Source organism: Micropterus dolomieu, linkage group LG11 (genome assembly GCF_021292245.1).
Source record: "Micropterus dolomieu isolate WLL.071019.BEF.003 ecotype Adirondacks linkage group LG11, ASM2129224v1, whole genome shotgun sequence".
In the NCBI taxonomy this organism is placed as follows: Eukaryota; Metazoa; Chordata; class Actinopteri; order Centrarchiformes; family Centrarchidae; genus Micropterus; species Micropterus dolomieu.
The window spans coordinates 7,225,918-7,245,870 of record NC_060160.1 but is presented as its reverse complement, the minus strand read 5'-3'; the positions used below and the strand labels follow the sequence as shown (position 1 = coordinate 7,245,870).

General features: G+C 36.7%; 2 protein-coding genes across 2 annotated transcripts; both read right to left on the bottom strand.

Moving 5' to 3' along the window:
- Positions 1-59: 59 nt before the first annotated feature.
- On the bottom strand, positions 60-8,164 carry cnih1 (cornichon family AMPA receptor auxiliary protein 1). The gene is made up of 5 exons (XM_046062372.1): positions 7,977-8,164; positions 6,370-6,438; positions 3,518-3,630; positions 3,222-3,365; positions 60-1,448 (listed from the first exon to the last, which is right to left on the bottom strand). Exons 1-5 carry the CDS (start codon positions 8,055-8,057, stop codon positions 1,421-1,423), a joined length of 435 nt encoding a protein of 144 aa, XP_045918328.1. The 5' UTR covers positions 8,058-8,164; the 3' UTR covers positions 60-1,420.
- A 1,184-nt stretch (positions 8,165-9,348) lies between these two features.
- Positions 9,349-19,684, bottom strand: gmfb (glia maturation factor, beta). The gene is made up of 7 exons (XM_046062373.1): positions 19,563-19,684; positions 15,706-15,802; positions 14,378-14,427; positions 14,013-14,062; positions 13,619-13,701; positions 13,437-13,510; positions 9,349-12,868 (listed from the first exon to the last, which is right to left on the bottom strand). The coding sequence occupies exons 1-7, from the start codon at positions 19,563-19,565 to the stop codon at positions 12,797-12,799; spliced, it is 429 nt and encodes a 142-aa protein (XP_045918329.1). The 5' UTR covers positions 19,566-19,684; the 3' UTR covers positions 9,349-12,796.
- Between the last annotated feature and the right edge of the window lie 269 nt (positions 19,685-19,953).

Below are 19,953 nucleotides of genomic sequence, written 5' to 3'. Positions count from 1 at the left end.
CTGCTCGTGTACTCATTTCATTTAAAGGTGTTTAATTAAAACAACATTCCAGTCCATAATAACAGAGTGGGATAGTTTTATTGAGATTCAAATAAACTCAAGTTGTCATTTCCTGGACGTAATACGATGGGATCACATAAAAATGCAATTTTATCTTAACAAATGATCACCCTTTCCCTGACAGATTTACATATGTGAAAATGGCAATAAATACTCTAGTATTTATGAAAACATCTGTCTAATGGCCTCAACTCTAAAAGAAATCACACTCCAGATTTGATTCTGGAAATGACCAGACACTGCGAGGAGTGCTTGATATCCTGGAGACAAAGTAAAATTAAAAACATTTAATGAATAAATAACGCTGTGGAATATTTTCTGTTGAAATGAACAATGACAAAAACAGTTTTGAAAAAAAAGGTACATTCAACAGCATGGCACATCAGCGCTCTCCTACCAAAGCTCAAATGCAGAAAGCAGAGACTAACAAAGTATTGTTGCTTCCTAATGCTGAATATATTATTGTACTGTTGAGTCTACCTTTTTATTTATCGATAGCTGCAAGGGCAACTCTACAGAAATACAGGTCAAATACACATTGCGGTCTACTCTGGATTCACACTTAAGAAAACAAATATTGCCATTGATTTCAACAGGGACTACAAGATTTAAATGCGATGATAAATAGATCTGAAGTATGGAAACAATACATCAGATTGTTTAAACTGATGCAAAAACCAGACTATGATTGTCCCTGTGCAACACGTTTCACTAAGTGATAATAACCCATGCACTTCAGCCCTATCTGTACATAACTTCTCTTAAAAAGTATTCAATTTTAAGACCATTTGTATCTATGGGCAAGAACAGAAGTCTAGTTTACACTTTGCTGTTTGTTTTAGTGACGATAACGAATCACGTGGCAGGTATAAATTAGCTTTTAAAGCCCAGAATCTAATTCACAGAAAAAGCTAATGCAGTTCAGCACACAGCTCAAGATTCTCATAGATTTTGCACACCTGAAAATGGCTACCTAATGTGTAAACACTCAAAAGTTGGGAACCAATATGAAAAAAAGAAAACCTTTATTTAAATCCCAAGCATCAAAATCATCACACCATTAAAAATAAAAAGGAAAAAAACTTGTCCATTCAGGTTTGTCCTTATTTCCCATAAAACTTTAACTATAGTGCTATGAGAGGAATGCTCCGACCGAGCAATTCTCTTAAAACGGGCTAAATGTTTCCAAAATGACACTCTGCGCGGCATGTGTGTGTGGTGTTAGGGTCGAGTTTGTCCCCTTGAAATGGCGTCTTGTGTTGCTGAACGGTGGTCTCCAGCAGGTCCAGCGTTCCAGCACTAAGATCATAGTGTCTGGTCATCTACTGTACATGCAGGTCCTTTTCCTTCATTGTCTGGTTTAAGAGCTCACCAGAACATAAATCATCCTGTTAGAAATAAAAAGAGAAAGTGGACAAGTTAAATACTTTAAAATGTTTTGCAAATATCACAGCTCACTGTGATGGATTTTACAGGGTTTTACATCTTTTGTTTAAGAGGTAATTATGACCTTAAATTCAGCTACAGTTAAAAGTCCAGTGTGTAATATTTAGGAAGATCTGTTGACAGAAATGCAAGATCCACAACTATGTTTTCAGTGGTGTATAAAATCCCCTACATAATAATTCATTATGTTTTTATTACCTTAGAATGAGCCATTTCTATCTACATACACCGCGGGTCCCCTTACATGGACGTCGTCATGTTGCACAGCCATGTTTCTACAGTAGCCCAAATGGACAAACTTCTCTACAGAGTGCATTCTGTCACCAAGTTGAAAACGTATGAGGAGGACAGTAGTAGTAGCAGTAATAGTAGTCGTCTGGTTTATTAGAAGTAAGAAGAGACATGAAATTTCGACACATAGGGACCACACGTATCATTTAGCACAAGAGCTAACAGTGTCTCGGCCAATGTAGCTTCTCCTAGGCGCTTGGAAAGGGTGGGGGAGCGGTGGCTGAGCCGTTGGTTGCAATTCGCAACCCTCATCACTAGATGCCACTAAAACCTAAACAAAACCTTTAAGCAAACTTTTCAGAATTTTAGGAAATTTTATTCGCTTTCTTGCCAAGAGTTAGATGAGAAGATTGATCCCTCTTATGTGTGTTAAATATGAAGCTATAGCCAGCAGCTGGTTAGCTTAGCTTAGCGTAAACATTTACTCATTTGGCAAACGTTTTTATCCAAAGCGACTTACATTTGAGAAACAACATACAAGCATCAAATACAGCACGAGATCTACAACTGACAATATATACTAGTAAGAGCAGCAATAAATACAAGTAAGAGCTAATGGAACATATTGCATCAATGGGGTAAATACCGAGGGAAAGAAGTGAGAGTTAACAAAAAAGTGCAATCAATACAAGATAATTGTAAGGGTATATATAGGGGGAAAGAAGAGCACAGGAAGTGCATGTTAGAGGTTAGGAGTTCGAGGTGTTATGAGAGGAAGTGTTTTCGGAAGAGATGAGTTTTCAAGAGCTTCTTGAAGTTAGAGATGGACGCCCATGCTCTGATGGCTTGTGATAGCTCGTTCCACCATCTGTTAAACACTGGAAACAGCTAGCCCTGCTTTTTCAAAAGGTTAGAAATCCACCTACTAGCACTTGTAAAGCTCACATATTTTATCTTGTTTGTTCAATCCATACAAAAACCTTTAATGTAAAATTGACAGTTCACCATTTTATACAGATCAGTCAGTCTCGGACTATTTCTTGGCCAGAGCAGTAGCTAGAGCGCTCCATGGAGCTACTGATCCCAATCAAGAAACAACATATAATCCCCCCTAAAACCACAAATTGACGTTTTACACTTTTTAAAATACAGATTAAACAAATAAGAGATCCATTGTTAATTAGTGATCTTTAGCTGTGCTAGCAGGCAGATTTTGTCACCTTTGGTATTGATCCTCTCATCTAAGTCTCGGCAAGAAGGGGATAAGCGGATTTCCCGAAATTTTGAACTGTATGAGATTTGAGTTCGCACAGGATAAGTATTATCAGGGAACTTACCGTCTTTACTTTAAATTAGAATACTTAATTTGCACTAGACTTTATAGATTTACACATCTTCCCCATCATTACAAACTGGACATCCCCAGATTATACATAAAACAAACGCTTACAAAAAACAAACAAAGCAGAAAAATTATTTTGTACCCGTAGAGATAGTAGAAGAATGACAGGAGGTAGAAAGCCAGTTTGCACCAGCCTTCTTTTTGACAGAACGCCAGGATGTCAGCATTCATGATGGTCGTTGGGTCGTACAGTCCTGGACAGCTCATCACTGGTCTGCTCATATACCTGCATCGCCGCAAATAAAGTGGTGTGTTAAATCAGATTATGCTTCCCTTCGTGCAGGTGTTTGTTGTGAAAATCGAGAGCCTCAGGTACTTCAGCCTTTTATTGATAGACTTAACACTATAGTGAATAAATCCTTTACATCAGATACCCACCTCCAGACGTGATAAGCCAGTAGTGGTAAGTTGAGACAGAGGGTGAGCCACTCGGCCGCACAGAAGAACATCACGCAGAAGAAGAAATGGATGAGATACTCTGGGAGCACCAGCTGAAAAGAGCAACGTTTGAAGAAAATTTCAGAATCCACATACAGTTACAATACAGTCCAACAGCCTTGTTCTTCAAGCCTGATGCTGATACACTGTCAGTAATATTTAGCAAATTCTAAAGCTGTCCACAAAAAGTCGTTAATGACCAAGTGTGGTATTGAATAAAGTTGTATTAAATAAATGTGACTTTTGGGACGTGAAAGGACACTGGTCATGGACATTACACCATGAAGTTACAGAGCCTCAAAGGCCTTTTTTAAAATGGAGAAATGTGAGCTATTTAAAGAGCCAGACATAAAAAACAAAAAATTGCAGTCGGCTCCACAGCGAGTCAACGACGGGAGTGAAATACAAATGAGCTCAAATGAGATGCTAATTTGAACAGAGCAATTATATACACACTTTCCTCAAATTCTGTGCAGTTGAAACCTACTGTGTCACAATATCAATGTGATGCTACATTACTTTACATCACTACTATCCAGGAAGCTATTGTGCTGTAGGTATAATACATGAACAGTGCTTTGTCATGCACTGATCTGACAACGTGGAACACAATAAACAGGGTGAAAAATTAAGACCTGCCACCTGCAAACTGGCTAAAAAAAAAAAAAACATCACCAAACTGAGGGGGGTAAAAAAAAGACCTAACTTGGCCTATAAACAAAACTCCCACAGAGAGATTTATGCATTACCCTCAGATGTCCTCTGTCTAATGTGGCAAAACCAAGAGCAAGGCAAAACTTGTGACTGTTTTTAGCCAAATCATCTATCACAGTTTTAGCCTTAGCCACTGACTAATAATCATGGAAAATCATGTGAGTTTTTGGTAGAGTTTAAAAATCTACTACAGGCTGTTGCAAGTGAATAGAAATTTCCCACCCTGGTTACATCATGCATTATTGAGTCTGAGGACAAGTAGAGGGAACCGATCAACAGCTTGCTCTGGAGTGTTATTGCACATCTCAACATCAACATGTTCTGCAGTGAGGGCAAATCTACAGATCATCCCACTTCCTGACAAATGGACCATGCTGTGAACACTAGCAGTGTTGATGCATCAGGCTGTCTCAGGTTGACGGAGTTCGAACTGGAGCGGGGTTCAGGGGGGCAGATGGAGGCACCACATGGAAGCCATGCATTCAAAAAGAGCAGAGGGAGGGGGCAACAACAGCCCACAGATGGAAAGGTGAGGGGCGTGTAGGATGAGGAAAGCACAGGGAGGGGGGGCTGTAATGTGTTGAAATCCTGCACTGTGCTGCCAAATCCAAAACAACTGATCACAGCACAAAATGTGCCAACAGAGCTGAGCATACCACACGCAAAAAGACTGGCCATGGTCAAAACTGCAGATAGTACTGTGGAGTGCATCATGGATTAGAGACAAGAGGAATCTGTGCTTTTAGCTTAAATAACTCCTCCTACTACTGAAATCACTAACCAATCAGTGGTCCTAAATATCGCTGAGCTGAGAAGTGTTGGGATTCTGCAGCCATCTGTTGTGAACCACAGGTGATGTAGGTTAGAGCCAACACTGAGCTCATATACAGTAGTTCTGCTAATTGCTGAAGCAAACTGCAGCCTCCACTGCATAGACAAGTGAAATGATTATGTGATGTGCAATAATAAAAACTTCCATTTGAAGCTTGAAACATTAATTTAACACCAATAAAACATCGCCCTATATATACACACAGCTCAAAGTATCCACTGTTCAAAAAGCTTTGCTAGAAAATCCTAAATGATATGATCTGTATTATGAATAGTGTTATGTAAAAGCTTTGTCTGGACTGTGTATCAGCCTGGTGTCATGTTATCGCTGTCTAAAACTTTAGACAAGTTACCCAACTGTCTGTCTATACTAGGAATTTTCCGTACCGTAACTATAACACTATTAGCAAACAAAGGGTAGGTTGTAATAAAAATCATGCATGTTTTGAGCATTTGCAAGTCTTTTCAGTTAACAGCTACACTTATCTATAATCAATAACACTGCATATTTAATCCCAGAGAATATTATATAAAACACACAGATTATAAACAGTGTAATTGGTTAGATGAGGACTCTACGACAGGAAGCACAATCCATTATTTCAGTTAATGCTCATGCCCTTAAAGTTGCACTTTTAAAGTCGCACTTTTAAAGTCTTGAATAGAAAAAAAAGATATTTAAAAAAAAATTCTTAACAAATGCTCACAAAATAAAAAAAATTATTTCTTTTTCCAAGGTAGTCTACTACATGAAAGTAAAAACCCTGAGACACAGGTGGCATGTTGTCTAATCCCGAACTGAACTGTGGCTTTAACTCTGAGATTAGTTAACTGAAAAGACATTTGCAAACACTTCTCCGTGCAAAATGACAAGACTGCAGACTGAGTTGAACTGAGCGGGCATTAAAGATTGGTACAAACCTTTATTGCAATTTTGACTCTTTTAATCTTTTTGACCTTTTCAACTGTCTTTTTGCCGTTAACAAAGTGTAAAAAAAAAACAAAGAAAAAAAAAGCAGATTAGGATAAACAAAACAAACAAAAAGGCGTTAGAGTTTGACAGCTGACAAGATCACTGAATTCATAACAGGCAGGTTATTTAGCAAAACAGTGCAGAGAAATGATTGAAAAAGACAGATAGGCGGATAAAGTTACACTAAAATAAATGAAAAACCTTTCAACAGAGCATATCTGCATGCAGTCAAAGAGGCAAAGGAAGGTGTGTCAGGTGCGGTAGTGTCACTTACCGGATTTAAAGTGTTACACTGATCTATAGGATTCTTGTAATCAGTCTTCAGCTCATCAAATGCTATTATCTGGAGGGACAAGACAGTCACAATGTAACAATGAACAGAGAGCAGCTCGGTATATAAGGACATTTTATGAACGAAAATACAATGCAATTAGGCATTGGACGGCTTTGAATTTGGTCAGTAAGATAGAAGACTTACAGTATTCTGTATGTGTTATTTCCCTCAATAGCAATATAACAAATGTTTTGTAAATGTTCAATAAATGTTTGATTTAATTCAATTTCACAAACAAATTAGTACCTAGTTGTTCAATTAAGATATTTATTTTGTTGAGAAAAATTATCCATATTGAATGATATAATTTTTTATGGTGCAGCCCTATTTGAAACTTTCTTTAAATGTACAGTAACATTATGTGCAATATTTCAAACAAGCAACACTTTTCCAGTATAATACTCCCTTTCAGGGGACTTTTCATAGTCGACTGAGCCGTCTTTTTTCTATTGAATCATTTCTTCAACAAAATCTCAGAAATATGAACAATAATAATGATTATGTTTCCAGAGCTTAATATGTCTTCAAATTGTATGTTTTTACAGCAGCCCAACATCCACCTGTTTACAAAATGATATTAAACAGAAAAGAAGCAAATTCTTACATTTGGGAAGCTGAAACCTTAAAAGAATGATTTTAATAAAACTAAAAAAATAAAAAAAACTAAATTGTTAGATAATTTCTGAATTGACACATCGATCAATCAGCTAACGTTTCAGCATCACTGTCAAAGCAATGTTGTAGTAACGTTACATTTTGTCCAAGTTTCCTGTTGTTCACCCTGAAACTTTTACATTAAAACAACGTAATAACATGACAAGTGTATGTTCAGTTTTATTCCATGTCATTTTTATTTGCATTGATAAAGTCTCGTTAACTTTAACTAATTGCATCTATGGGATAACCATGTGTAACATCAATGATCTAACTTTCTTTATCACGGACACGTTATCTAAAGCTTACTGAAAAGTTTACAACATGCCCTGTTGACGTTTTGACAATAAAGCTAACTGTATTACATTGTTACACAACGACGCTCAGAAACATGTGACCGTTTGTTGTTCCAGGAGTAAAACTTAGCTAAGCCTGCTAACTAACTAGCTGGCTAGCAAATAACGTTACCGCAACACTAATCATACGACAAGCCTGACTAAACGTTCGCTATAGTCAGAATACGGTTGTTAAAAGGTGAACCATGTTACGGTATTACGATAATACAACGTATGAACAAAAGTATGCTCGTCTTGGTGTTTTCACTGCCAGCTAACTTTAGCTTCAAGCTAACGGCAGGATGTGTGCCATTCATTCTACAACGGACCCGTACTGCTGGCTTAGATAGGTTCTGGTCCAGACGCAGCCGAGACCCGATGTGAGTAACGTTACCGTACGTAATTCCCAAAAACTGTCCCGGTGTGAAGCTACAAAGCTGGCCTAGCGATAGCCCGGTTTTTGCCAGCCTTTCTTTCGTTCTTTCACCCACTTTTATCAGCGCTGCTGGTGTGGCAGGCCAGCAGTCTTACCTGAAGTTGTCTAAATGTGTTACTTACATGCCAGATAGCGAAGAAGATAAGCGCCGCCGTGAGCAGCAGAGCAAGCATGTAACAAAAGGCCGCGAATGTGAACGCCATTTTTTCTCCGGTTCTGCTTGTCGGTTCCTGGCTCGGTCAGCGGATGATGCAGGCAGCTTCGCAACCGATTTGAGATTTGGCAACGTGTCTTCTTCTTCAGTGCGCGTTCAGCTATCTGGGGGTCCTTATTGTGGCATTACTGCCATCTTCTGGAGATCTCCTTCAGTGTTTACAGTTACATGTACTGGCTTTTATCCAAAGCGACTTACATTTGAGGAACAACATATAGGCATCAATACAGTAAGAGATCTACAAGTGACAATAGATAGAAGACAAACAAGCAAGCAACACTTTTTTATAGTTCACTGAGCTGTCTTTTTTCTATTGAAACATTTCATCTAAAAAATATGCAAGTATTAATAATAACAATGTCCATTATATGTTTCCAGAGCTAAATATGTCTTCAAAATTGTATGTTTTGTCTGAAAAACAGTCCAGAATCCAACAAAACAGAATGCAGACAGTTCTCACATTTGAGACGCTGAAACCAAAGAATGCTTGGCATATTTAACAAAAAATCTAAATAGTTTAATAAATTCTGAATTGACTTATCGATTAATCAGCTAAATGTTTCAGCATCACTGTCAGAGCGATGTTGTAGTACAACATTTCCTGTTGTTTATCCCTGAAACTTTTACTGTTAAACACACATGACATCCAAGTGTATGTTCAGTTTTATTCCATTTCGTCATTTTTATTATTCCGAATGAGCCATTGGTAAAGTCTAGCTTACATTTTTTTAAACAACTAATTGTGCCATGGGCTAACAATGTGTAACGTTAAAGCTTAATGAAAAGTTAACAACATGCTCTGTTAATGTTGACATTTTGACAGTAAAACTAAAAGGTTACACAACAAAGCTCACGGAAACAGGTGACAGTTTGTTGTTCCAAGCAGCAATAAATTCTAGTAAGAGCTATTAGTGTGCACAGCATCAAGTGTTTCTGTTCTACTTACCTTAAATTCGTTATACTTTCAATAATTATTTTTCTTGTTATTATAGAATTTACTTTTCATTTTGAAGCTGTGTTTTGAAATAATACTAAAACATTATATAGTTTAACATACAAATTAAAAGCAGACTGTAAAGCTAAGCAAACTGTTACTGTCCATATACATGTGTACATGCATTAGCCACACAAATTTTACTTTATATATTATATATAATATTTATTTATTCTGAAGAAATTATGTTGCCATTGCTGTACTAGTGTTCAGTCTCTGAAGCATTCCACAGTTTTGATCCATGCTCTACTAAATATGATAAACACATCTGTAGAAACCAGAGGGGTAAACACCACTGTCATTTTATTTGGACAATAGGACAACAGACACCTTTATAAAGTATGGGAAAATACAAATATCTCAAGTTTCACTGATGCCATGAGGCAGCTGGTTATGGTACATGTCTCAGGTGTGTTTTTATTAAAAATGAAACAAAACAGAATAGTAGGCATTTGATCAGAGATGACACCAAGAGCTGAACAACACATTTGCATGTTAAGATAAAAGACTCAGGAGGCCAAATGTACAACAGGTTCACCACATAGATCCACAGACATAGCCAGATACATGGCTAAATATCAGTATAACGGGGAGATTGATTAGGGTACATGATCAATGGACAGCCTATTACAACCCATGTCCATAGCAGAGTTTTTCTTCAAAGTACTGTCAGTAGTAAGAACATTGCTGAGACCAGATGTATGAGAAGCCAGTATTGTCCCTTTTTTTGAAGCAGTCTAATCAAATTAACTTAATCATTTAAAATGTTCTGAAAAGAGTGCATGTGACAGAGCAGCACATTTTTGAATGTCATTAGGAAATTTCTGTCAGGTTTATGAAAACTGTTCAGACATACATTAAAGCATGCACTTGTTTTACAGTAGCTCTCCACATTTTACAGGTTTCAAAAGATATCAGCTAAATATATTCCCAACAAAAACACATGACATTGCACATGTTTTTAAAATCAAAGTCTGTTTCAGAGTGAAACAAACCATGTCTTTGATTTCAGATTGACTACATTTGCTTTGCTAAATTTACCTTGAGTTTTGTAGGTCATAGGGTGATAAAACTTCCTTTACCAATAAAGGACAGCGCACAACTTCAGCTCAAGTAAAAAGAAAACAGAAACCATTATAAACATGAGAATCACCTATGTTAGTTACGTTTCTCTGCAACAGCAGCGTAATACTGTCTAATATCAAGCTGACAGTGTAAATCTTAGCTTCGAACAGCAAAACAAGTGATTACAGTTATGCCCCATTGTTCCTGTTGGATTAAACCCTGTCCTGACATGTGGAATCATAAAATGATTAATGTCTGACATCAATAAATCATTTACATGAAATGGTGTGATTGTGCGTACATTTCTTTGAGTCAGGCCTCTAGAAAATAAAAACTGCTTTTGTTATATATTATAACCAAGATTATACTTAAATAGAAAAAAAAGATGAGGTCTCATGGACTTTACAGATCATAAAGTTAAAAAGAAAATAGTGTCTTAAAAAACATAATTCTCCAACAAAGCGTATCCATTCACTTTCTATTTTTCCCCTCACAAAACATATTTGTGTTATATTTCATTTTGGCCTCATGATAAAAAAACAACAACTAAACAGATGTAAATACAACAACAACAAAAAATTAAGACAAGTCATTGGTATGGTAGACTTAGCAGTATGACATCATACATAAGGTGGTCATTTCTTGCCTTGGGGCTTTAAATCAACCACAACCCTCCAATATTGGTTTCTAAAGTAGGATTTTCTCGATAAGAAATGACACTGACAAGTAAAAATGCAGAATTCATTTTCGCCTATTATTCTTTATTAGGGCCAGACCAATACACAGAGCTGATATTAAGCTTTAAGAATAAGAAATCCACTACTGATATAATGGAGGTTTCTCACTCACCACTCACATAAAACCAATCTGTAGCACCTGCAGTACATTTTTTGTAGCTGGTTTAAATGCTATTTTAGATGACCTTCAGCAGAAAACAAGGACAAACTGCCACTTTTGGGCAGGAAAAATAGCCAAATACATACAACAGAGTCCATAAATGTCCAGAAAGTGACATTTTATGTTGTTTTAACTCTGTATGGCGGCACATTGGAATTAAAGTGTGCTGAAAGCTAAAATCACTCACTTTACCTCAATCTGTGTTTCATTTCAGATCCAGCATGATAGAATACAGATCAACAGTGTAACTGTAAAAATACTTGTACTGTCGATATTAAGATAGATACTGGCATGAAATATGAGCTGCTGGGACACAAATATCATTATCAGCCTTCAAGCTATATTGGTCCAACCCTGTTCTGTATGGAAAATGTAAATTACTCAGACACTGTCCTTTACCAACCAAGTCTAAATATTAAGCACAACTGGCATTTGGAGAAGTCACAGCCATCATTCTCAAGGCTGTGACTACCACTAAGCAAACAAAGTGGCTTTACATCAGAATGAAGCACAACATTCATAAACACTAATAACAGCAATAGCTATAATGCACGATATTAGCTAACAATCTCCTTAAAAACACAGTGACCCACTTACACAGAGTAGCCCAGTAGATTAAAAAAAGGGCAGGTAATGCCCCCGCTGTGTGCATTGTTTTCAAGACTGTCATGGTCGCCAGAGACGGAGGTTTGTTGCAAGTAATGAATTGTTGAGTATGGAATGTTTCAGAGTGGAAATACTGTTTTCAGGAGTGTGATATTGTTGTAACACATATGCAGGTCAAAGGCAGAAATACAGCTTTACCAGTGAGTCACACTGTTTTTTCTCTAAACAGAGACGAAAAGATGTGATCTGACGATGGACTGAAGGGCAAATCTGCAGCGTGATAAGTACCACCCGAGGGCTTCTGCTAGCTTGTCCACATAGGAAGGTACAACACAGATATAAGTCCTAAGTGCCACTTTTCAAATAGCCTTAGTGTTTTTGTTATTTACAGTTTGTTACCTAAATTATAAATTTAAGTGACCTTAAATTAACAGTATAGGAGAGACTGACTGAAACTGACCTATATATTATTCTCTGAATTGTAGCTATGACTGTTCAGATGTTCTGGCAGTGTGTTTTCACAACAAAAGCTAATTACTGCTCTAAAGTATATGCTGCTTACATAACCCTACATACACCAGAAAAAAACAAATCTAAAAGTAAGAATCCCTCAAATTATTAAAAAATATTAAACATTAAAAAGGTGAAACTCAGGAGGTTCAGAGTTACAAAAAAAACAAAATGCTGAGGGTAAAACTATTTAAGGAAACCACTGTTACAACACCTTTAAAATCTCCTGACTGAACATGCTTAGGAATGGCAGATGAGTACTATCAATTTCTGTCCTCTTTAAGAGCTATGGTAGTGTTAATTCAATACAGACACATAACTGGCACATGGAGAGATTGTATAGGACACAAACAGAGACCTGCGTCAAATAGTATTTTCAGTTTTAGGCTGGGTGAGGTTAAATTAGTGCCACATGTATCGACAGTCACAGAAAAGTATACAAACTCCTGTGACTGTCTGAACCTTCTGGCACACTGGATTGTAATATGCCCTAAACTCTACCAAAGAGGCCTAAAACTAAGTACAGAAACACTACTTAAATCAGGTCTGGCACAAAGAGGAGGGAAACATTAACTGTGACGTGTTTTCCCGAAGAGATGACGCAAGTTGTGCAATCTGGATCCTCCTCACATACCAGACGACTGGATGAGACGACTTTAGCCGAAGAACCCAAGTTTTTCTCTAAGCCATTCCTCCGTTAGGTCCTCTGTGTTTCTGATCTCAAACACCTGGTAAAAAAAAGAAAAAAGGAGCAACAAAAGAGCCGGATTCAGAATTTTCTTTTAACACATTATAAAGGAAAAGTCTTAGGATGCAGTTAAGTGCAAAGCATTGTACCAGCTAATAATGCAATAGATGTTTGAATGCGTGAAAATCAGATGAATTAAATAACATCACTACATTAACTGCCACAATTAAATATAAAGACTAACAGTCTACAGCCGTGTTAGCTTATCTATCTGTAAGGCTATACTGAGCTAAATGCTAACGTGCACAATGACGATCCTAATGCTGTAAATCTTAGTTTAGCGTTTTAACATGACAACATATGCTAATTAGTACAGCGTAATGGGAATGTTATTAGTTTTGCAGCTAACTGCTGACAGACGAAATTACTGGACAAATAAAAATTTTGACCTGAGGATGGTGCAAGATGAACAGTTAAGTTGACATCAAAGTGATAATAATTTATCCTGAGAGGAAAACGAACGTCTGTACCAGATGTCAACTTTATTTTTCTACTTTATTATCTCTTTTGCATCAATGTCAGATGCAACTCACAGATGGCTCACTAACCTTGGACAGTTGCACGGTATGCACCAGTTTGTTTTTGCTTCCTGCGTACATCATCTGCTGCTCTGGTCTGCAACCTGCCGAACACAAATACGCCAAAATGAACAAAAATGTCCTTGATGATAGAACGGCGCAGGGAACGATTTGCGGCATTCATTCAAAAGTAACTCCGGAGGTGTTCTTACCCACTGGACTGGAGAAAATGAAGCACAGAGGATAGGACACACGTCCATCATCATGTTGGTATTTATAACTGTAGACGATAAATGTTCCCGGTGCTAAGGACAGTTCACAGATTACACTCATTGTAATAAAGCATGGTTGAGACAGAAAGCATACGAAACTAAAACAGGATTTTACTTTCTAATACCTTTAACAAAAGTTAACGCATATATATTTAAAATAAAATGATCTTTTTCAAGGGAAAGAACTTATAATTTAAAAACACAGGCCATGTTTCAGGCATATATTCAGAATGTATTACAACACCTAATCGTAAACTACAGTAACGTTAGACTGATGATATCCAACAGTTTAAATACTGTTAAAATAAGACAGGTCACTTATTCAAAAGGATATCTCGGCTGTCTCTCGGGCAGTTCATCCTTTAGATCATCAGGAGAAATGTCCTAATAAAAAAAAGACAGATAATGAACAGTTCAGTGAGGTGTTCCGTCTCTGTTGAAGTACTATGTCTTAAGTTGCACTTCATCTTAAAGCAATTATCCACTAAAATTAAAACAGCTGTAAGGCCAAAAACAAGTTTAACCACACAGAGTTCAACACAATCATCATCACTTCTATGTGTAAATTTAATTTCTAAAGAATCCTGTGTTGTACCTTTAATTTCAAGTTTAAAATGTGAAAAGTTGAATATGACCTTGTTCTGTATATAGTGCAGACACAAGAATGGAGCACATCATATTATAATGAAGCTAACTTACCTCGTGTTCCTCTTCAAGAATCACCAGCTGCTTGTCTTTGTCGATCTTCACTGAGGGGTTAAAAAAAGGAAACCATTAAGTCAACAGCTGTATGGCAACCATCATATTAGTTTAATAGTGGTAGTAGAAGCAGCAGTATGTTCAAAAGTAACATATCAAAAGAGTTTTGTATTAAAAAAAACAATACATTTTTGCTCATATTTCCTTTTAATAATGTACTTTAATAATGTGTGTGTGTGTGTGTGTGTGTGTGTGTGTGTATATGTGTGTGTGTGTGTGTGTGTATGCTTTTGACTCCATGCCACGCAAACACAATCCTAATCCAGAAACTGGTGCAACACTAAACTGCCACCACCTGCTGCGTTTGGAGGTAACCGTTACAGCTCTGTTCTCCAGATATATAGCTGTAGCTGGCTTACATTTCCCAGTCTAATATCATGTAACTTCTTCTGTTTTTCATTTCCTTTTCATTGAGCCTCCCCCTGTACTTCAGACTGCAAGAACACGGCAGAGTTGATTAGAGAAAATTTGAGGAAAGAAATAAAATATAAATTAATGAACTTTAAGAGTTTAAAGAGGCAGTGTGTCCACCATATGCATGGTTATCTCCAGTAACGTGTTGTTTTAAATGTAATTTATTTTACTAATTAATGAAATAAAAAAAAATACATTGGGTTATGTTGTAGATTTCAGAACGTGACGTGTTGTTTCATGGCTACAGTATAACAAGATATATATTTACTAGTCAGTAATGGTTTTAGATTACAGCTGCTGTAATTTAAAATGATATATAAGTCTTGAGAGCACAAGTACTGGCTGATGCCCAACATCTCAAAATGCCAGATATTTGCCCAGTTAATCGGTCTATCACTAGCAGGAAGCATTGTCAGCGTTAATGTCACATTCACCAATTCTGCAAACCGCCAAGGACAACAACAATAATTCACATTTGGATTCAAGATTTTAAAGAGGCAGTGTGTCCGTCTCCATTTTGTTCCACACAGCAGGAAGCAGTGTCAGCATTAATGGTAAATCCAACACCCAAATACTGACTTATGGTTTCCGTTTTACTAAAGTAAGCTTGTTTTTGAAAGGTGACCCAATTCTGAAAACTACCAAGGACAACAAGAATAATTCACTTGGTAACACAAAAATAAATACTAACAACAATGGCACACAGAATAATGAATTAATACTTCTACTTAGATTCCACTTGCACTTTGGACTCCTGACACCATCTACCCTATCATTGTTTGACCTGGAGCACATCATCAAAAAACACCTAAGAGAAGAAAGTGAATGCCATAAAATGTGTTGCCGATACTCACTAATGATGGCTGCGTTGTTGGTCTCCTTCCGGAAACGGAACTGCTTCAGCTTTTTAACCAGATCTTCATCCACATCACACACCACCAGTGATTCACTCTGATAATAACAGGAGAAACAAGCAAACACATAGATGTGGTCACTTAAATGACTTAAAGTTATAAACATGTTTTAGAAAGTATTGACACTGTACACAGATTAAACCACACGATTCTTGTGTATTATTTTGCACTTAAAGTATTAAAAGTAAAAGTACTTAATGCAAAAAATGTCCACTGTGCCTGTTATACTAGTATATAATATATCATGAGATTATTATTACTCACTCATTCATGTAAAAGCAGGATTTACTGTCGAAGTTGGTTGAGGTGGAGCTCGTTTTTAACTATTTTGTATTGGATTGCAACTAATGATTACTTTCATTATGAATTTATCTGCTGATTATTTTCTGCATTATTCAAATAACTGGTTTTTTTTTTAAATTCTATAAATTGTGAGAAATGCCGTCACAATTACCCAGAGCCCAAAGTGACACCTTCACAATGTTTGTTTTGTCTGACCAGCAGTCCAAACCTCAACATTATTAACACTACATTCAATTAAAAGCAGAAAATCTTCACATTTGTGAAACTGAAACCATGAAACGTTTTTGCATTAAAAATTACTTAAAACTATCAAAATAGTTCCAAATTAATTTTCTATCAACTGACTACTCGTTTCAGCTGTACTTATTTTGTTGGGTAGTTTCATTCATCATCATTAAACTACTAAAGCTGTGAGATAAATGTAGTGGAGTAAAAAGTACAATATTTCCCTTTGTGGTGTAGTGGAATAGAAGTAGAAAGTGACATGAGAAGAAATTACTCAAGTACATCTACCTAAAATTTGTACTTAAGTACAGTACTTGAGTAAATGTACTTAGTTACTGTCAAACAAAAAAACAAACCAAAGACACCACACACAGATCGTTCACCTGGACTATACCAATGTATCTGATTTATAGATAATATGTTTGTAATATTCTGTATAACACATGTTTGTTCCTCTGAATTTTAACTTGTAGTCGTACTACATCAGAAAATGTATCCTCACATCCATTAACTTCCTTTTTTCCTGGCAGCCTCCATCCTTTAAAATCGGCTATGTGGTGTGCTCCAATATGAGAGAAAATAGTACTATGACGCCTTTGTTCCTCATGGCACAACATTTATAGTGCCTGTTATATGATCATTCAAATCCGGGATTTTTTCCCGTCCAAATATTTCTCACACACGCATACACACTTCCATAACTTTTGCATAATCCAATGAAAAAAAGATGTGACAAACTCCAGCAGAGATCCTCAATTCTGTTTCTCTGTGGAAAAACACGCAGAATAATGTTTGTCCTCCTCACACATTCAGATGTATTAATTTTTACATGGCGTCTCTTACACAATGCAGATAAGTGTACCTGATTTACTGTCATCCATGTTAAATGTACAGATTCATGTTTACTGAGAAAGAAACTTGAGAATTTAAAGTGAAAAGCAGTGCCTTTTATAACTATGTATATTTAATATATGTATTTCTGGCAGATCTTTATGAACTGGGAAAATAATGTGTGGCTATGTGGACTTCTTTGCAATGGAAAAAGTATCTTATGCCCTCCAACATAATCATCATAATCAAATGAATAGTGGGAATATATGAAAAGACATATACTGTAAGTGCTGCTGTAATGCCGTAATATTGGTAATTAAGTTGTGTTTAACTTGGCCCCATGTTTGTAGGGATATTTGCAGAGGGTTTATTTGTATGGCAGACAGCTGCAGAGCCACAGACTGTAGATTAAAGTTGTTTTCAAGCATTTTATTGCTTAGCTGTTTGTGTGTTAGTATCCAAGCCAGTGTTAGAGAACTGTCTTTATGCAGGAGTCCTATCTGACCCACAGACTTTATTCAGAAAAGAATAATACATAGATCTCAACAGGATTTTACTGTGCTGAGCCTCATGCCCACACACACACACACACACACACACAACTCCACCACAAAGACATAAACTCTTAAGAGTCTCTGAATTCTATAATTACACCTTCCTGAACAGATGGCTGGTGGGAGTCAGGATTTCACTGAGCTCAGAGAGAGAGATCTTTACAGATTAAAAAGAGACTGGAGTGTCTGGAGTGGAGAGAGTTGAAAACCAGGATGCATAGGAAAAACGATGGGAAACTGGCATGACAATACAAGCCGGAGGCGGCCACAGGTTTAAAGTTAAAGCTGGTTTAAATTCCTCCAGCCACTGACAGCTAGCTCGTCAGCTCGGCTGCTAATTCAGCCAGGAAATGAGAGTCAGCTAACTTAAGGTATCCAGTTCATTTGATGCATCTCATCGTGTAAAAATGAGGCAGTAACTCAGGCCAAATGTTTATCGACCCTGAAGACAGTCAAGCTGCCATGACACACAATCAACCCCCCCTGAGGGAAACATTCTTCATCGTGATAAGCAAACGAGCTAAAGGTAGCTCCCCAAACCCAGACGCGTTGAAACCGGTTGAAACACATCACTGCGACATCACACTAACCACCACACAGCTATGACAGGAAGCCCGATAGGCTGCTCTTCAAAATAAAAGCATACAGTACATCTGGAAACGTTCATGAAGTGGAGCAAGATTCTTATTAAGAGCTGAAATGATTCAAAAGGAAATTAATTAGCAAACATTTTCATTATTGGTTTATCGTTTCTGTTATTTTTTTCAAGCAACAGTCTGTGTTGTTTTAAGAGTCTGCTGTAAGAGCATCTGTTGATATGATCAGGTCCCAATTTGGGTTTTGGGAATCAGACAACATCACCAGTTTTAAGACTAGACTTACAATTTTACTGTTTGATAAAGCTAGGGCATGATTGAGCAAACTTACAGTTATTAATTCGTTCTTATTATTTAATTTTATTCTGATTGTATTTTATCTTGTGTTTCATCATGTGCCTTGGCTCAGTTTTCACAACAGGGTCAAAAGCCAAACTGACTTATTAAATGATTACATTTAAAAACAATATAATGTTCATACATAGCCTACATAATGCAAAACACTTAATTATAAATCCTCAGAATTCCCATAAATTTCAGTCCTTATTATGAAACATACAGATCACCAAAATCAAATAAACATGTGCTGCATTTCTCCTAATATTTAGTGTTTTAAATAAAATGCAAACATTGTGGTCGATACAGAACAGAAAAAGTCAGTCACAATCATCACTTTGCTTTGTATGAATATAGAATTTACTGCAGTGTAAAGTCATACTCTTTGCTTTTACCTACTGATAGTAATACAGCATGTTCAATTAATACAATTGAAGCTGTCAAAAGTCATTCTAACTCCACATGTAAAAGGTAAATAATTTTGAGGAAATTACTATTTCATACTCTGTTTTGATGAAAATTAGCTACTGTTTTGTTTTAAAAATGCATTGATTAACACATATAATGCTGTGATGCTCTGGTAAACCTCTCTGGGAGATATTATCTGATTTATTATTGATGTTTCCATTTATAGCAAACTGAAACTCTGAGCCAAAGCAATTCAATAACAAGCTACTATCATTTTTTATTTTCACCTCATCAACGTTTCTTTGCCAGCAGTAATTTTATTCTGAAATCCATAACCGGAAATTCAACATGACTATTCTCGCTAGCTTGACACTGTGGACAAGGGTGGAACTAATGCTAGGCTAGCAGGCTAACGCTAGCCAATCTGCGACCTTACTTTTCCCCAATAGTCCCCGGAAGTTCACATTTGTTAAGACCTCGGGGTTAAAAAAAGGCAGAAGAGTCACTGGCCACAGCTTTCTCACAATAGCACTGAGCAACTTACCATTTTTGTAGAGTTAAAAACCCCTGAAGCTGCTGCTGCTGCTGCTGCTCTGAATGATAGAGACGCTTTCAATGTTTTTTTTTACTTCACATCATCTTGTGACTGGTTTGACCAATCCCAAACAAGCGCCCCCTCCCTTAAAAGTTGCTCATGAATCTCTGTTGTCCTGCAGCTTTAGTATTTCATTCAAGTAAAGAGTGTTGCGAAAAGCCTTGTTGAACTGCTCGAGCCACTAGAAAACAAAAATGAGAATGAAGATTTTTTTAAATTTATTTTGCATTTCGAGACTAACGTTAACAAGATGAGAATAAATAAACCCTTTTTACTTAATTCTCAAAATGGTACTTCAACTTTATTGGCGTCAATTCAACTTTATTCTCAACATTATTCA